Source organism: Trichosurus vulpecula, chromosome 5 (genome assembly GCF_011100635.1).
Source record: "Trichosurus vulpecula isolate mTriVul1 chromosome 5, mTriVul1.pri, whole genome shotgun sequence".
Taxonomy (NCBI): domain Eukaryota; kingdom Metazoa; phylum Chordata; class Mammalia; order Diprotodontia; family Phalangeridae; genus Trichosurus; species Trichosurus vulpecula.
In genome coordinates, this window is record NC_050577.1 from 256,321,671 (window position 1) to 256,341,415 (window position 19,745).

Consider the following 19,745-nt stretch of genomic DNA (forward strand, 5'->3'; position numbering starts at 1 on the left):
AGTGAAGACTTAAGGAAAAGTATAGTGACTGCTTGTATGATTTCATGGATATAGGAAACTCCCCATGAAGAAACTCCCCCTATCGATGAAGGTCAGCACCTTCTCAGCAGTCAGTGGCCTTAGAGAGTTACCTACAGCACAGAGATTAGGTGACTTGCTCAAGGTCACATAGTAAGTCATTTATTGAGTACCTACTACATTTCAGGCACTATGCTAAGCACTGAAGATGCAAAGAAAGGCAAACAAACAAAAAACCAATAGTCCCTTCTCTCAAGGAGCTCAAGTCTAATGTGAAAGACAATATGTAAACTGCTATGTAGCAACCAGTATCAATATCTATCTATCTATCTATCTATCTATCTATCTATCTATCTATCTATCTATCTACCTATCAAGATATCTTGAAGATTGCTGCTGCTCTTTGTCCTTCCTTGTCGAAGAGGACCATAACATCAAGAAGGTGATGCCATGACTTGCAAGTGAATTAGATATAAGTGAGGGAGGGCTGTGCAAAGTCACCAGTTTCACTTTCTCCTCCAGAACCATCTGGGTTCAGTGGTCAGATATGGATCAGGTCAACTGGAGATGGCCCAGGATGTAGTGGGGGACCTTGGTCTTTTTAAGCTAAGGTTTTTAATAGATCTCAGTTTGAGGCAACACCCATTCAGTGATTAAGACTTAAACAAAATGAGGCACAGCCCGACATCGCTTAAATCCAATTCACTTGTACATCATGGCATCATCTGCCTAATGTCATGGTCCTCTTCAAGAATAAAGGACAAACAGCAGCCTCTGTGAGTAGAGAAGGAACTGCCCACTAGGGACCAAACTTCTAGGTGGGCAATATGGTTTCCTTCCTTCCTTCCTTCCTTCCTTTCTTCCTTCCTTCCTTCCTTCCCTTCCCTTCCCTTCCCTTCCCTTCCCTTCCCTTCCCTTCCCTTCCCTTCCCTTCCCTTCCCTTCCCTTCCCTTCCCTTCCCTTCCCTTCCCTTCCCTTCCCTTCCCTTCCCTTTCCTTCCTTTCCTATCTTTCCTTCTTTTCTTCTCTCTCCATAAAGTGTATCACATCCTTACCTGCCAGTGCTCTTTGCTCAAAGGGAATATAAATTTTAGTCTCTGAATTTGTTTTTGTTTTTTCTCTCAAAGACCAGCCTTAACCCCAAATCACTCTGGTCCCAGACCAAGCCCAGCTGTTTGAGCCAATATTGAAGATAATCTCAGAGGGAAGGTACTGAGATTAACAAGGACTGGTAAAGGTTTCTTGTAGCAAACAGATTTTATCAAAAGAGAAAAATAGGGAAATTACGCTATGTGTCAGCAATATTATTCTATATTGTTTAGACCATTTAAAATAACTAGGTAGTATAAAATATGTGAGAGTATACTTGCCAAAACAGACACAGGAACTACAAGAATATAAACATAATATTCTTTTATACAAATAAAGTCAGATCTAAATAATTGAAGTAATATTTATTGTTCATGGGTAGGTAAAACCAATATAACAAAAAAATGACAATTTTACCTAACCTATTTATTCAACATCATACCAATTAACTTCCTAAAAAAATTATATTACTGAGTTAGAAAGAATAATAACCCAGTTCTTTTGGAAGAACAAAAGGTCAGGAACTTCAAGAAACCAGGGAAAAAAGATGTAAAGGAAGCAGATTCAGCAGTATCAGACCTTAAACTATATTATAAGGTGAAAGCATTGTTGAAGTGTAAAATGGATAATTTGATTATTTTAAATTAAAATTTTCCTGTATAAATAAAACCTACGTAGCCAAGAATAGAAGGAATGCAGAAAATTGGGAAAAATGTTCATAGTCAATCTCTCAGATAGGATGTGATTGGGTTGGAATATTGCTGTGATGTAGGAAATGATGAGTTTGGTTGATTTAGAAAAAACATGAAAGGACTTGGACTTATGACTTATCTGTTTCAGAGAAACATGACAGGTGGAAATAAGCATAGTATGGTCTTACATACATGTGTATGAGTGTATATGTGTATGTTTACAGATATTTATGTATATGTACATATACACACATATATATCTATATATACATATATACATACCTATGTATGTATATATCTCCATGCTTAATTGTAGCCTTCTATAGGGCAAAGAAGCAGGAGAGAAAAGGGAAAAAAACAAAGTAAAAAGTGCACAGCAGAGGACAAAAGAAAACCTACAAGGAAGCAAAGAAAAGCTGGGCAGCTTTGAAAAAAATGTGTAATATTTATTATATAGGTTTTCTTGAAATGGAAATTTACTGTTTTGTATTGAATCATCTCATGTTCTGCTGTGTACATGGTAAAGTTTATTTTTTCTTTTCTCATTTTGTATCAAAGTTTAAAATAAATTAAAAAATTTACCAAAAAAAGACAAGGACATTTGGATTTCCATCTTTGGTGACTTGGGAAGATAGTGGTATCTTCAACAGTATTAGGAATGTTAGGAAGAGGAGAGAGTTTGATAGAAAACATAATGAATTCAGTTTGGGACATGTTGAGTTTAAGCAATCTAGGGTATATCCAGTTTGAGATGTCCAATAGCAGTTGGAAATGCAAGACTGGAACTTGGGGTAGACATATAGATATGAGATTTATAATAATTGAATCCATGGGATAGAATATCAATAATCAATCAACAAACATTTATTAAGTGCCTACAGTGCACCAGACACTGTATATAAAAAGAGGTAAGAGACACTGCCCTCAAGGAGATAATACATCAGAGGGTCTTGACTTTGGAGCCAGACTTTCATCCAGTACGACACACCACCCCTGTAAACCTTAAAGCACTATAAATGTCAAATTGTATTTCCCCAGCTAGGTTGTAAGCTTCTTGAAAGCAGGGGCTGTGTCTTACACTTACTCATTTTTGTATTCCCAGCAATGTGCCTTGCACATAGCAGATTTATTCAGTCTTTTTCATTCATGTCCAACTCTTTGTGACTCCATTTGAGTTTTTCTTGGCAAAAACACTGGACTGGTTTTGCCATTTCCTTCTCCAGCTCATTTTACAGATGAGGAAACTGGGGCAAACAGGGTTAAGTGACTGGCCCAGGGTCGCGTAGCTAGTAAGCGGCATTCAGATTTGAACTCAGGAAGATGAGACTTCTGACACCAGGCACATCACTTTATCTACTGCATTAACTAGCTGCCCTTATGCGCATAGCAGATGCTCAATAATTACTGAGTGAATGAAAATAATAGCTAGGACTTTCTTGGCCATATATGATTTCCTCATATATATTTTATCTATAAGAGCAATAACTAGAGTAGGGCCATAAGGGGCTTGCCCTAGGGCATCAAATTTGGAGGGCCTAGTACCACTAGCTGTCTTTCAGCACTGGAAACAATGGAACTCAGCATCTACTTTGCAAGGATAATTAATTAATATAGGAAGCTTCAGGATGGTAGGCTGGGCTTTGCTCTTCCCCTGCCCTACCAAGTTACCTCTTCCTCTCATGATACATAGCTTTCCATCCCAGCCACAGCTTCTCCCTGATTCCTCTTCCCTCACTTAACTGAGAACAAACTTTAAGCCACTTTATCTGATACAAAAAATAATCATTCTATAGACATATTTCAGTGGCCAGGGGTAAAAAAATAGCATGCCCAACACTCTTACAAAATTGAGAGGCAGGGAAGAAAGATGATAATGTATATAAAATACTTTATAACCATAAAACGTAATTGGAATGTAAGTTATTATTATTTGTCATTGTTATTGTTGAGCACAAACCTTTCAAGAAATACTTTCATATAAGTTTTAACTCCAGAATTTCAAAGGATAATAGAGACAGCTTTGGTAGAGTAGATAGGGAACTGACCTTGAAGGCAGAAAAACCTTCCTCTGAAATATATTGACTCTGTGCTCCTGTGCTTGACCTCTCAGGGCTCTAGGCCACTGGTGTCAAATTCAAAATAAGAATAGGGGTCACTAAAACCTTATGTAAGGGCAGTTAGGTGGCACAGTGAATGGGACACTAGGCCTGGAGTCAGAAAGACTCATCTTCCTGAGGTCAAAGTCAGTCTCAGACACTAATTAGCTGTGTGATCCTGGGAGAGTCACTGAACCCTGTCTGCCAGAGTTTCCTCAATATAAAATGAGTTGGAAAAGGAAATGAAAAACCACTCTAGTATCTTTGCCAAGAAAACCCCAAATGGAATCACTGAGAGTCCCACAAGACTGAACAACAACAAACCTTACGTAAGCCCTTATGTAAGGACCTTAAGTAACCTTATGTAAGCACCTTAAGTGGTGCTTTATTGATTTAGTTTTAAGATGTAATCCTTTCTGTGTTTTACTGTATTTTTTATTTATTTTGTTAATTATTTTCCAATTATATTTTAATCTGATTGGGCCACACTCAGGAATTTTGCAGGTCTTATGAGGGGCCTATGGGTTGGGTGTTTGACATCTCTGCTTTGAGGAACTCTCTTAGATTATAGATTTCAGAGAAGGTGCTAACTTTCATTTTTAGAGGGAGTTTCCTTAGTAGGAAAACAATCTAATTAAACTACATTAATTCATTTTAACAGACATTTATGTATGTGAAATGCACAGTATTGTGTTGAGGAAGATAAAAAAAATAAGACAAAGCCTCTGCCCCCAAGGAACTTACCATCTTGTTGTTCAGTTATATCTGACTCTGTGACCCTGTGGACCTTAGTATGCCAGTACTCTGCATGGAGTTTCCTTAAGATCCTGGAGTGGTTTGCCATTTCCTTCTCTAGTAGATTAAGGTAGGCAGAGGTTAAATGACTTGCCCAGGGTCATATAGCTAGTAAATCTCACCTGTGGCTCCAAAAAACTGTTACAGGGGTGAGAAACTTGCGGCCTCAAGGCCACATATGGCCCTCTAGATCTTTGGGTTTGGCTTTTTGACTAAGTCCAAGTTTTATGAAACGAATCCTTTTACTAGGGGGATTTGTTCTGTGAAATTTGGATTTGGTTAAAGGGCAGCACTTCAGGACCTAGAGGACCACATGCAGCCTCCAGGCTGCTGTAATGGCAAGCAAAATGGGACTTTTTGATGTTTTTTCTTTTGGAGTGCTTCTCAGCACTGAGGCAATCAAGTGCCTTTGAATGAGTCTTGCCTTTGTTTGAATAAAGAGTCTTCAATTGGATCAAGGGTCATTGATTGGAAACAGTATATATACTCTGAGGTTAGCATTTTGTTTTAGGGCTCACTCATTGGAAGAGTGTTCTTGTGATTTGGCCAGGTGAGACTCTGGGTAGCTGTTAAGGAGCCCCCCAGCTCTGAAAACCTAGATGTTGGTGCTTCTCTCTCTCTCTCTGATAACTATGTATGTATTGCTATGGTCAGACAGTTAGAAGCCTGTCTGTTGCTTTGTGTTATTTTCTCTGTTTGTAATTTCTATTTGTATTTGCCCTGAAGTTCAGGGTGCTGACTTTTCCCCTGAATTAAGTGAATGATATATGTGTGTTTAATTAAAGTGAGATTGTTAACCCCTTGAAGTTGCTTTCCTTTAGAAAAGCAGATCAAAGAACCTGTGCTAGCAGCCCTCCTCTGTGCTGGTGTTATTGGCCTTACACCTCCACAGTAGCTGCAAGTAATATTGTTGTTACAGCTGCAGGTTCCCCACCCTTGATCTAGCATATGCAGTGGTCGCACCATGGTAAACTGTCTCAGCAGACAGGCTAAGCCAGGTTGAGAGTAACTGACAGGTCTCAGACCCATTGGTAAGATAGGGGGATGTCTACTTTAAGCATGTGAAGACATTCCCCATCAGAATGGGAAGATGAGAGCAACTTGTTCCAACAGGCATGAAGGTGGCTGAAGCAGGTGCTGGGGCACCCTTAAGAGATTAGTTAGGTCTTCCTGACTCTAGCTAGGCCCAACACTGTCTCCACTGAGCCTCTTAGGCAAACAGAGGTTAAGTGACTTGCCCAAGGTCATATAGTTAGTAAGTGTCTGAGGTCAAACTTGAACTCAGGAGTTAGGTGATACTGAGGATAGAGCACTGGGCCTGGAGTCAAGAAGATCGGAGTTCAAACACTGGCTAGCGATGTGACCCTGGGCAAGTCACTTAATCCTGTTTGCCTCAGTTTTCTCATCTGTAAAATGAGCTGCGGAAGGGAATGGCAAACTATTCCAGGATCTTTGCCATGAAAACTCCAAACAGGGGTCACAAAAAGTTGGACACCACTGAACTTCTTAGTGTAGGGGTCCTTATCAAAGGAACATAGATGTAGAACTTCAATAAAGCTTAGCGGTCACTAGCCCCGCTCCCTCGTTTCATAGTTCAGGAAAACAAGACCCAGAACGGTCAAGGTCACACGGAGGAAAGGAAGATCTGGATTGTTAAAACTAAAGTCCTCCGACTCCAAATCAAGGGCTCTGTGAGACACAGACAAATTAAGGGAGATGTGAGTAAGGCTATAACCACCTGGTGGCAGTAGTGTGCAAAGACAGCCTCGGAGCCTGGCTGCAGCTATCTGGGGCGTGCAGTCCCTGCTTCCTTTGCAAGAGCAGAAGTGCCCTAGCTACTCACTTCCCTTCTGGGTCCAGACTTTGTTATCAAACCCAGCGTGCCGCGATCTCCAGGAAGGCAGAGACCTGCCAATTTTGCTTGCTTTTTTTCTGGGGCTTTATTGGTTTGGATTTACCCGAAGTAACTTCCCTAAGATAATAGATAATAATATGATAACAGAGCATCCCTGAAGCTGGCTGGGACCTTAAAAGCCATCTAGTCCAACTCCTTGATTTTACAGATGAGGAAACAAAGACACGGAGGAGTTACTGGATTTGCTAAAGGTCACACAGGCAATAAGTGGCAGGACTGAGGTTCAGACTTAGGGTTGTCTCACTCTAAACCTGATAATCTTTCCATTGTACCTTGTTGCTTCAATTATTCAGCATTTATTAAGCGCCACTATGTGCTAAGCTGGATAGAGAAGACTCCCTGTTTTTCTTTTAAGGCGCTTGTTATAATAATAACAATAATGATTTTTGTTGTTGTTGTTTCACTTGTGTCTAATTCTCCATGACCCCATTTGGGGTTTTCTTGGCAAAGATACTGGAGTGGTTCTCTGTTTCTTTCTCCAGTTCATTTGACAGATGAGGAAACTGAGGCAAACAGGGTTAAGTGACTTGCCCAGGGTTGCACAGCTAATAAGTGTCTGAGGCTGGATTCAAACTCAGGTCCTCCAGGCCTAGCACTCTATTTGTTGTACCACCTCCCTGCCCTAATCATATTAACAACTAGCATTAATATTGCACTTTGAGGTTTGCAAAGCACTTTATAATTATTATCACACTTTATTCTTGCAACTCTAGTTAGGTAAACGTTATTATTATCCCTGTTTTACAGAAGAGGAAATTGAGACAAACAGGGTTAAGCAACTTGCCCAGAGTGGCACAGCTCTAACTGTCTGAGGCTGGACTTGATTCCTGATTCCAAGTCCCACTGTCTATCCACTGAGCCAACGAGGGCCACCTTTTTTTTTTTTTTTTACCAAAGTGCCAGTAATCAGGTAGCTGTTTAATTGTTTCATTATGAAGAACAGATTTGCAAATCAAGAATTCTCCGGATCAGAATTCCAACCTGCTGAAATGAAGACAGAGATTATGTACATAAATCACAAGTGGGAAGGGAGGGGGGAAGGTGGATTACAAACAACTGTTCCCCGGGCCAGAGTGGTTTCCCACAACAGACCCACATATGGAAGACAACACAACAATTCTGGAGTCCTGTGGGAGCCATATTGCTTCGGTCCTTGGGGGTTGTTACTTGGTGGGTCACAGGACCAGAGTTCTGTGACAGGAACAGATTTTACATTTGATTTGCTTCACTTCAGGTACATGGGCAGAAGGATGCCACCAGCTAGGGCCTTCTAACAAACATGCATCTCTATTGAATGTATCGTTTCAAACCCCCACTGACTGCCCTTTGTCTGAGCTTTTATTGCCTCTAAAAGAAGTGATTTTCGTTCCGATCCAATTCTCTTTCATTCCAATCTAATCCAATAAACATTTATTAAGCACTTACTTCTTGCCAGGCATTGTACTATAATTAATTAAAGGAAAGACAGTCCCTGCCCTCAATGAAATTACAATCTAAAGAGAGAGACAATGTATATGTTGTGTACATTCATCTGTATAATGAGCCTTAAAGTAAAAATATATCTGATGGGAGGGATTTATGTCGATTAACAGTTTTATCATATTTAACAGCTTAGAAGGAAAAAAATGAACATGTGTAATGAAGACTAACTTTTTCCGTGACCAGCAAGAAAAAAGCAGGGAGTTTGGTTTTTTTAAATTACTTTTTTCAATGAATAAACATTTATTTTCTCTTCTTTCCCTACTCCCCCACTGGAAAAAAAAAGAAAAAGAAAACCCTTGTAACTAATGTAGAATGAAGTAAAATAAATTCCACTCACTGACCATGAATTGAGAATAATACATTTTGGCATGTAAGCTGGTCCTGGTAGCGAAAGCCACTGTAAAAACTGATTGTTCATTTCTGTGTAATGCCCTTAGTATCCAAATTAATTTATTAGCAGACACTAGAAAAAAATCTCAAACAAAGGCAAGATGTATGGTGTCAGCTGAAAATGTCTGTCTCATTCTTCACCTTGGTTCCATTACCTCTCTGTCAGGAGGTAGATAGCACGCTTCATTATCAGTTCTGTGGCACAACAGCTGGTCATTGAATTGATCTGAGTTCTTAGGTCTTTCAAAATTTTTTTTGTCTGCACGATGTTATTGTGTAAATTGTTCTCCTGGTATGGCCCACTTAACTCTTCATTATTTCATATAAGTCAGTCTGTAAGTATTAAATCCCTGCTATGTGCCAGGCACTGTGCTTAGCGCTGGAGATACGAAGAAAGGTAAAAGACAGTTCTTGATGTCATGGAGCTCACAGTCTAATGGGGCAGAATGAGAAGTTGAGGATGACACCTAAATTATAATCTGAGTGACTGGGAGAATAGAGGTGCCCTTAACAGTAATGGGGAAATTAGGAAGAGAGGAAGGCTTGAAGGGGGGGGGGGAGATAATGAGTTCATTTTGGGATGAGAAAAATGATTATTTCTCCTTCATATTAATAATCAAGTATAGAATTAGGACCAGGGTTTTTTCAGAAGCCTGTAGGTTTTTCAGTCTCCGAAGGACATTGATGATAATGAGATTGAATTGACTTTCTCCACAGTCTCATTCAGACCCCACACAACTTTACAAGGAATTTAATCTCAGGTGAGGAAGCCTATTGTGTTCTACACAGGTATGGGTGGGGATAAATTATTTGATAAATTGCCCAAGGCTGGGAGTGATTTGGAAATAAAGACATGATCAAAGTTACAACTCCCCAGCCCCTCATTAGAATAGGCTCCCCACTAGTTGTAATATTCATTCTTTCTCGTTAATTGTTAACCAATCAGAGCTGTTTGCCACCCTCAGGAACACCCACTCTTCCAAGGGCATATTAACTGTGAGCCCACTGCCATGATTCATCTTCGGCATTCAAGAGTGTCACTGACCCTTCTATTAGTAAAATACTAGCATTATAAATAAAATGATTAATAACCCAGAAATTATGTCTCTCAAACTTTTTAAACATCACAGAGAATGTTGAGTTTAAAATGTCTACTGGAAATCCAGTTTGAGATATCCAATAGACAATTAAAGATGTGAGACTGGAGGTGAGCAGAGAGGTTAGGGCTGGATAGGTAGATTTGAGAATAATAAGCATAGAGATGATCATTGAATCCATGGGATCGCCAAATGAAATAGTATAGAGGGAGAAGAGAAAAGGACTGGGGACAGAGCCCTGTGGAATACCCATAGTTAGTGTGGGTGTGACTTGTATGAAGGTCCAACAATAGTAGTCAGAACCAGGAATAGAGTAGTGTCTAAAAATCTAGATTTAATTTAGATCTAGATAAAAGTCTAGATCAAGGAGAAGATGGTGATCACTAGTGTCAGAGGCTGCAGAGTGGTCAAGAAGTATCAGGATTGAGAAAAGGCCATCAAATTTGCCAATGAAGAGATCATTAGATGTTTTGGAGAGAGTAGTTTTGGTTGAACAATATATCTTTCTAGGTTTCTCTAAAACCATTTCTTATAGCTCAATAACATTCTATTACAATCACATACCATAACTTGTTCAGCCGTTCCCCAATCGATGAGTTCCATCCCACATCACCACAGTTTCCACCTCTTTGTCACTACAAAAAGAGCTGCAATCAATATTTTCCTACATATAGGCTTTTTCCCTCTTTCTTTGATCTCTTTGCGGTATAGCCTAATGATACCATCAGTTCAGTTTAGTAACTTTATAGTCTTAGTTCCATGCTGCGAGGAAGCAAGGAGTTTAGAGTGAGTAGGTAACTCGTAGTACATTTGGCTCTGTCCTTGGGGCAAGGGGAGGGAAGGTGAGGAAAAATTGTTATCAGTTCTCTTCTTGGCCCATGTTCCATCAGTGGTGCTGATTTTTCCCAGGCCCATAGTTTGTGCTTAAACCATTTTCATTGTCTGGATAGACTCATCACAGCTATTCATTGGCACAGTCCCTGCCAACTACTCTTCATGGCCCTCCTTTGCATCTTCTCTCTCTCTCTGTCTCTGTCTGTCTCTGTCTGTCTGTCTGTCTGTCTGTCTCTCTCTCTCTCTCTCAATTTCCTGATTTCCTACCCTTGGTACAAAGCAAGGAGAAACCATGGCTCGGGTAACATTTGGCCCAGAGCCAGGCTTCTTTCTTATTTAAGTGTTTTGTACCAGGTAACCTAAGCTAAATTCTAAACCCAAATTTTTCAAGCTTTTTGCCAGGATTTCTATTTTACGACTCTTCCCTGCCCTCTCCCCCAACCCACAGGATATGTAATAATTATAATAATAACATTATTAATTTAATATTATTAATTTATAGTATTAACAGTTATGATAACTTCTGAAATAATTATAATAAAGTGATAGTATTTATTCAGCTCTTTAAGATTTGCAAGGTGCTTTTCATACATTTCATTTCATCATCACAACCACCCTGAGAGGTAGGGACTATCATTATCCTCATTCTACAGATGAGAAAACTGAGGCAGACAGCAATTAAGTGATTTGCTCAGGATCATACAGTTAATAAATATCTGAGGCTGGATTTGAAGTCAGATCTTCCTGATTTCAGGTCCACATCTCTATCCATTAGGACACCTAACTGCCCCAGTTGTATTTTATGCTGTATCTATCCATTAAGTCATTTTTCAGTCCTGTCTGATTCTCTGTGACCCTGTTTGGGGTTTTCTTGGCAAAGACAGTGGAGTGGTTTGCCATTTCCTTCTCCAGATCATTTTACAGATGAGGAAATTGAGACAAACAGAGTTAAGTGACTTGCCCAGGGTTACACAGCTGTTAAGTGTATGAGGCCAGATTTGAACTCAGGAAGTTGTCTTCTTGACTTCAAGCCCAGGACTCTATCCACTGCACCACATAGTTGTCCTATATCTATCCTAGACCCATTTAATCAGCTGGATCTGGTTTGAGTAGCTAGGATCCTGTTTTAGTTCCCATCTAAAATTATCTGAGGTGGCTTGAGTGTCCCTTTGGGAATCCAGTGACCCCTTGGCACCATCGGGGTTAACCCTGATCAGGCCTTTGGGTTCACTTCCCTGGAGCTGAGATTGGAGTTATGATTAGTAAGCTTTTGGGCCTTGGCATCAACCTCTCAGACAACCAACTCTGGGAATAACTTCTAAGTAAGCAATTTTTTTCTGTACTCTCTCCAGCCTCCCTGTTCTGTGCCTTCCTCAATTTTAAAATGGGGATCATAATAGTACTTTTCTGGCAGGGTAGTTGAAAGGATCAAATGAGATAATATTTTTAAAAAGCTCTTAGCACAGTGCCTGGCACGAAGCTGGCAATACAGTTAATTCTCACTCTTTCTCTCCCCTTCTCATTATCAAAACCTGCTTCCAAATCCTTCATTCACAAATACAGTATGAATGACTAGTAAGATTTGCCAGAGTTGCTCACATTTTCATGGGTGTTAAAGCCTTGGACTAAAGAAATAAAACTCCAATGGCAGAATTCCAGGCATCTGTGAATATAATAAAGCACACACACACACACACACACACACACACACGTACATTCATAGAGTGCTTGAGCAGGGGAGAGAAAACTTGGGGAGGGAGAAGTATGTCTTAGCACCTCAGAAATCACTTCTCCTCCCTTGACCCTGCCCTCGTACACAATTAAACCCAGCTCAGTCTAGCATCTTTCTAATGCTTTACCATCTCCCCAGGCTAATATAACACCTAAGCAAGTCACTCTGTCTCTGTGAAGAGAATGGATCAACCCTGGCATATTTAGGGCTCTAATTTGTACAACAACTCCCTAAGGTCTCCCCTGCCATTTGCACTACTGTAGAATTCTGTGACCTGTCTGTAGCAAACACTAGTTCCAAGAAAATCAAACAAAAAGAAAAGTAGGGAAGAGTAAAGTTTCTATTTGTTCTAACTGGCCTGATTTCATAGACTAGTGTTTATCTTAATGCTGGGTTGATCCAATCAATCAAGATTGTGACACGGGTTCTTTTCTTAATTTTATAGCAAATAACAAAACTGGAGGAGGGTGATACAATCATTGCTATTTACTAATTTGTGTTGCCATACCAACTTGACACATCCATCCATCTCTCTCTCCCTCTCCCTCCCTCCCTCCATCTATCCATCTATCCATCCATCCATCTCTCTCTCTCTCTCCGCCCCCTCTCTCTCTATCTATCCATCTATCCATCTATTTAGCTAGTTAGCTACCTATCTACCTGTCTATCTTTCTATCTCTATCATCTCTCAATCCACATACTCCTTTCATTAATGTAAGTTTTAAGGTTGTTTTCAGTTCAGTATCCTTTGTTTAGAATATATCTGTACTTCGCATTTCCTGAAAATAGCACTTTCCCCATCTGTTATTCCATTTTATCTCACCAGTAGCTCTATTATGTTGCTACTGCAGGTATCCTTCTTGTACAGTCAGAGGCAGGATAAGAGGTAGATGGCTGACCCTCAGTCAGAAAAACCTGGGTTCATTTCTTGTCTTTGACATATGCTGGATGTTTAAGCATTGGAAAGTTACTTAAGGTCTTAGGGCTACCACTATAAATTGGAGAACAATTGCCAATCTGCATTGGGAGAGAAAATTTTCTCAGTGGAAATTCCCTATGTCCAATAAAATCACAGGTTCACAAGAGGAAAAGAATTGACCAGATGAGAACAAAGAGATTGTGTGATTGGCCTAAAGTTCCACAGCTAGTCAGCGATAAAACTAAGACTGAACTAATTTTATTTTTATATTTCCAGCACCTAGCAAAATGCCTGGCCCACAGTAAAGAACCTGATAAATGCTTGTTGAGTTAAATTAAATGATGATTGAATATAGACCTATGATTTCATCAGTGTGGGAAGCACCTGGTATGTAACTTCTGGTGCCTTTGATGCAGAATGGCAAAAATCCCATCCCAATCAGTAACCACTCCTCTCCAGACCTTAGAAAGCACTCTATATTTCTGTTTTCTTACTGTTCTGCCCCCTCCTTCCCTGCTTTCAAACCCCTCTCCATGTATAATTCCCCCATTAGAATGTATACGCCTGGAGCATTGGGATGACCTTATTGGCTTGTATTTCTTTCCCCAGAACTTGGTATGATATCCAGTACTGAGGAAGCACTTAATGAACCCTCCCTCTACTTACCTACCTGCCTACCAGCCAGCTACTTATCATCTGCCTGTTTGCTATCATCTCTATCATCTATCTATATATCATTCCTTGCCTCTTTCTGTCTCTCTCATCTATGTCTATTTATCTATCATCTATCTGTATGCCTATCTGTCTGTGTCTATCACTTATCTGTCTATGTCATCTATTTATCTTTTTATTATGCATCTGTCTATTATCTATGTCTATCATCCATCTGTATGTCTCTGTCTCTGTCTATCATCTATCTGTCTATAACCATCCATCCATCCATCCATCCATCCATCCATCCATCCATTCATCCACTCATCCACCCATCCATCCATCCATCTATCCATCTATCTATCCATCCATCTGTCTATCTATCTATCTATCTATCTATCTATCTATCTATCTATCTATCTATCTATCTATCCTTCTATCCATCTATCTGTCTTTCTGTCTATCCATCCATCCATCTATTTCTCTCCCTCTCTGTCTCTCTGCCTGCCTGTCTTTTGTCTATCTAGTGTCTGAGAGGTCAGATGTCTCATTCATAGTCACACAGTTAGTATTTGTCAGAAACAAGTCTACCTGCCTGCAAGGCTGATCCCTCTCTCTACTAGGACAGCCTGCCTCCTGATAATACAAATTACTGACATTTATATTAGGCTCGAAAGTTGTCAATGAGATACATTATCTCACTGGCCAGATCTCTTCTTCCAGGCCTTCTCTCTTTCCCACTAAGACAGACTATTTCTGTTTTAAAAACAATAAGTTTGTTTCTGGGAAAGGATGGTCTCCAGTTTGGTTGTGCTGGTGTTTCATGGAAAATACTGTAGGTCATTGTCTCAGTTAATCAAAGGACAAATCATTCTTCGGTCCTTGGTTATGTAAGATCTCATATCTAGAGAACTAGGAACATTTTTTTCCTTGAATGACTGTCTTCTTTCTCTTTTCCTTTCACAGACCAGTGACCTGTACCATTTCCTAGTAAGCAAGCTTCATGAGTACTTGCCCAAACCTCAGGATCCCAATGCACTTCAAAATAAAAGCCAAAGGGCTGATCAACTTGAGTAAGTTATCTGTTGGGAAAATTATAGATTTTTAAAATTTTAAATTAAACAATTAAAGTTAAATCAAAAATTTTAATTTTAATTTAAAAATTAAATTTAAAAATTTTAATTTTAACTTTTAATTCATGTCAAAAGGAAAGCAAAAGAACTTAGTACTGGACAAAAAATGATCCTGGTGATGCATTATTGAATAGTGTTGTGATCTTTGTTTTACATGGATATTTTAACTATTCTATTAAGGCTTATTGTTATTAAATAGCAGATTGTTAATGAACTCACACTCGGGGGAGGGGGAAAGAGCCATCTTGTGGCTGTTTTCATGGCTTCTTCACTTTCTTTGTTTTCTAGGGCTTGCATTCAGATTATCCAGACTCTGGGACTGATGTTCAGAGAAACGGAGACAGAGTTATCACGCCTGAACACTTTAGTTGCTAAACGGTAAGAATTTGGTGAAGATTTCTGGAGATAGTGGTTTGAGGGCTTTGAGTAGTCTTTTCAAAGCCTTCTGCAGCTCAACACCTTTGCCAACATGCCTGTAACCATTACACATTTGTCTACCCTCCCCATTTAAAAAATGTTTTATCTGCCTTTTGTTTTTACACCAGTCATCTTTCTTTAAACCAGGGGTTCTTAACCTGGGGGCTGTGAACTTTAAAAAAATATTTTGATAACTATTTCAGTATAATTGGTTTCCTTGATAATCCTGTGTATTTTATTTTATGCATTTCAAAATATTAATCTGAGAAGACAGGCTTCATAGTCTTCTGTGATGTATAAAAAGTTTGAGAGATGTAATTTCTGGGTAATTAACCATTTTATTAATCATGCTAGTGGATAATTAATAAAAGGGGTCAGTGGCATTCTTGAATGCAAAAGACCCCTCATGAAACCCACTCAGTGCTTATATGCCTTTGGAAAAGTGGGTGTTCCTGAGGTGGCAATCAACTCTGATTGGTTAACAAGAAATGAAAGAATGAATATTATAATGAGAGGTGGACCCACTCTAATGAGAGGTTTGGGGGATTGTGATGTTGATCACTCTCACTCCCAGACCTACCCCCAGCCTGGGACAATCTAGACAAAGGATCTTACACTCCCACCCACTCCCACCCAAGCCTGACTAGAGCACAATGGGCTTCCCCACTTGGGTGGGGTCTGAACGAGATAGAGGAGAAAGTTAATCTAATCTCACTGTCAGCAAGGTCCTTCAGATGGTGACTTGATCCAGTAGAGAATGAGGAGATAGGAAGGGAAAAAAACCTGGATCTTCCCTGTAATTGGTTATTTAATAATTATTTCTCTCACTTCCACAGGCTTCATAAAAAAACCAACCACTCCTTCCCCACATATTGAGCCCTGCCTCTAATAAAGAAAAACAGTTAGTACCACATTCCACATTCCCCATACACCCACCTCTCTAGTGAGAGAAGAGAGGTAGTTCTCATTACTTAATTAATTAATTTTGTTCTTTATGTAATCTCTTAGTTTTACTTAACTTTATCAGTTCATGCAAATCTTCCCATGCTTCCTGAACTCTTCATATTTGTTGTTTCTTATGGGCGGTAATATTACATTCTATTTGTATATACTGCAGTTTAGTCAGCCATTCCTCAATTGATGGGCATCTACTTGGTCAAAAGTTTTTTTGCTACCCTCAAAAATATTGCTATATGATACATATGTGTTTTAACAAGGTTTAAACTGCACTAAGACTTTTGGGACACCTTGTACAGGTGGATATGTTTGTTGTAGATAGATAATCTCTTTCTCTGTTTACATGTAGTCCATCCCTCTTGTTCTGTCCACAAGTCCTCTGCTGGATGCTAAGGTTATGCTTCTGAACTAACATTATCACTTAATCAATCTGTCTCCATTATTTTTAAAGTACTCATGAAAACCCAGCTTTCATTCTAGATATCCCTAGTCTTTAGTGATGGCACACAGAAGGGGTTTCAGATAACTCTTTTTCATCAGTTTTCATCAACCCCAGCAGCTAATGGATTCAACTTATGTGCCTCTGAATTATTAAAAGGAAAAAAATAATTTCTTAAGTTAGTTTCATTTTTTAGTAGTCTATAAAACTGATGTGGTTAATATGGCAGAGATGGAGTGAGTCATGTTATACTCAAAGCCAGGGGTCTCCTTGAGGATTTTTCTGATAGGTGCATCTGGGGTGTGAATTGGAGGGCAGAAAGTGTGTCTGCATGCTTTGAACATTCTTTGCTTAGTCACTGTACCGAGCTTTTTATTCTTTGGCAATTTTGAAGTTAAAGTGTTGTTATGACTGCCCTAAGGATATGATTTCTTTTTGTTGCTGCTAATTAGAATTTTATTGATGCCTTTTGTTTTCATAGCATACTCATTTCTGGGTATAACATCCCCCTCACCTCCACATCATCCCCACCCAGCAAGCCTTCCTTTGTAACAAAGAAAGACAATTAAGCCAGACCAGCCAACACATTGAGGGAATCTGGCTGACTGACTGAGTACACAACCTTTTGCATCAAGTCAGTCCCTCACCTCTCCAGCAAAAGGAAAGAGGTGCATTTCTCATTTCTTCTCTGGCATGTGCCAAATAAGTGCCCCTTTTCCCTGCCTCCCCAAGGAAGGGAGTGAGGTGCATTTTCTTAATCTTACGTCTGATATCAAGATTGGCCATTGCCACTTTTCTTTAAGTCCCAACTAAAATCCCATCTTTTGTAAGAAGCCTTTCCCAATCCCTCTTTATTCTATTTCCTTCCTTCTGTTAATTATTTCTTAATTATCCTATTATAGCTCATTTTGTATATATTTGTTTGTATGTCATCTCCCCCACTAGATTGTAAGCTCCTTGAAGACAAGGACTGTCTTTTGTCTTTTTGTATCACCTGCTTTTAGTACAGTGCCTGCCACATAGTAGGTACTTAAGAAATGTTTATCGATTGATTACAATCATAGAGTTTTAGGCTTAGTTTTTCTGTTTTTTTTATTTACATTATTATAGCTATGCATATTACTTTCTTGATCCTGTTTGCTTTGCATCAGTTCACATAAATCTGAAAGGTTTCACTTTGGGGTTTCTCTTTGTTATTCCTTCTCACTCCTTAGTTATCTCATACTTAGTAGTCTGCACCAGAGATCTAGGGGAGAACATCAGAAACCTTTTCCAGGCCATTCATAGGCTCTGGGGGTCCTCATGGGGAACCTTCCTCTAAACAGTCCTCTTTTCCACTTCCTTATTACTGCTGGAACCCCCTCTGCAGAGGGGATTTTCACGATCGTTTCTGACTTCCATCTCCTCCTCACCCCACATCCCACATCTAGACTGTTGCCAATATACATTTCTACTTAATATACAGTGGCACCATTGAATGTCCCTTTTGTTCCTTTGTTTAAGCTTGAAAAAAAAGTACTCTTGAAACAAATCCACACCTCACAACCTCCTCAGTGACCTTTTCATCGTCAACTATTTGAAGAGTTGCATGTAAAAGAACTTCCCCTTCCCATTGGTGTCGACTCTATTAGTTCCACTATCTTTTTTTCCTTCTAATATTTAATTTATTTATTTTCAGTTTTCATTTCCATAAGTTTTAAATTTTCTTCCCCTCCCTCCCCCTTCCTTCCCCAAGAAGGCATGCAATCCGATAGGTGCTCTACATACTTTCCTAGTACACACATCTTCACATTGGTCATGTTGTAGAGAAGACTTATAACGAATGGGAGAAACTATGAGAAAGAAAACAAATTCTGACACCCATGGTTCTTTCTCTGCATGTGGATGACATTTTCCATCATGAGTCCTTTGGAAAAGTTTTAGGTCCTTGAATTGCTGAGAAGGGCTAAGTCTATCAAAATCAGTCCTCTTCCACTATGGCTGTTAGTGTACACACAATGTTCTCCTGGTTCTGCTCACTTCACTCAGCATCAGTTCATATAAGTCTTTCCAGGTTTTTCTGAAGTCTGTTTGCTCATCATTTCTTATAGCACAATACTATTCCATTACATTCATATACCACAACTTGTTCATCCATTCCCCAATTGATGGGCACCCCCTCAATTTCCAGTTTCTTGGCCACTACAAAAAGAGTTGCTATGAATATTTTTGTACATGTGGGTCCTTTTAGTTCCACTATCTTAAGCTCTTTTCTCTGATCTATGGAATTTTTTTTGGATCCTTACTTGTAATTCAAGATTTGGATGTGCTGAGGGTCAAATCATATCACTACAACATCAACTTTTTTGGGGGGTCCTGGGGGGAGGGTCTGGACTTGTCATTGCAATAATGCAGGGAACTCCTGGGTAGAGAAACTCTCTCCAAAGATGAACTATAGCAACTCAAGTGTATACCAGCAACTCCTCTGTAATTTATGGTCTCAGATTGCTGTTTGGGACACTGACAGCGTTAATCACTTGCCCCAGTCTGCACAGCTAATATGTGTGAAAAACAGCACTTGAACCCAAGTCCTTCTGACTTTAAGATCCTCTAACGCTGTGCAATACTGTCACTCAATAGCTATATGCAGTAAATGTCTAATATAGCACAGATTATATCAAGTGGATGTTAAGATTGCCTACAAAGATGGGAATTATAAAAATATTCTGCTGTATTTTTATTTTTACACTTTGAAAATTAGAATATTCTCAATTAGCTATAAGGGTATCAAACCATTATGCATGAGGTAGGAACTCTACAGTAATCCCTATTTTCAGGCTCTAAAACTCTAGGAAAATTATAATTTAAATGAAAATTTCATTCATCCATCTGTCAACCTAAGTTTAGAATTTCTCCCCTTCGAAGAGAAAGCTTTTTTTAAGATTAAGTTCTATTTGAATAAATGCAAATAAAACTTTCATTCATTTACAAATTTTACTAGTTGCATTTGAAAATTTTATTTTAGCTACATTCTTTGAGGCTTATTACATCTATCTCTTAGGATTACCACAGATATAATCTGATGGTGTCATGGAAACTAAACCAACTTCC

General features: G+C 39.2%; 1 protein-coding gene across 1 annotated transcript in view; it reads left to right on the plus strand.

Moving 5' to 3' along the window:
- Positions 1-19,745, plus strand: part of C5H12orf56 (chromosome 5 C12orf56 homolog) — a 111,588-nt gene that overhangs the window by 72,757 nt on the left and 19,086 nt on the right. The window contains exons 7-8 of the mRNA XM_036761834.1: positions 14,676-14,782; positions 15,131-15,220. Of these exons, the coding sequence (XP_036617729.1) occupies positions 14,676-14,782; positions 15,131-15,220 (197 nt within the window). The remainder of the gene's footprint in view (positions 1-14,675; positions 14,783-15,130; positions 15,221-19,745) is intronic.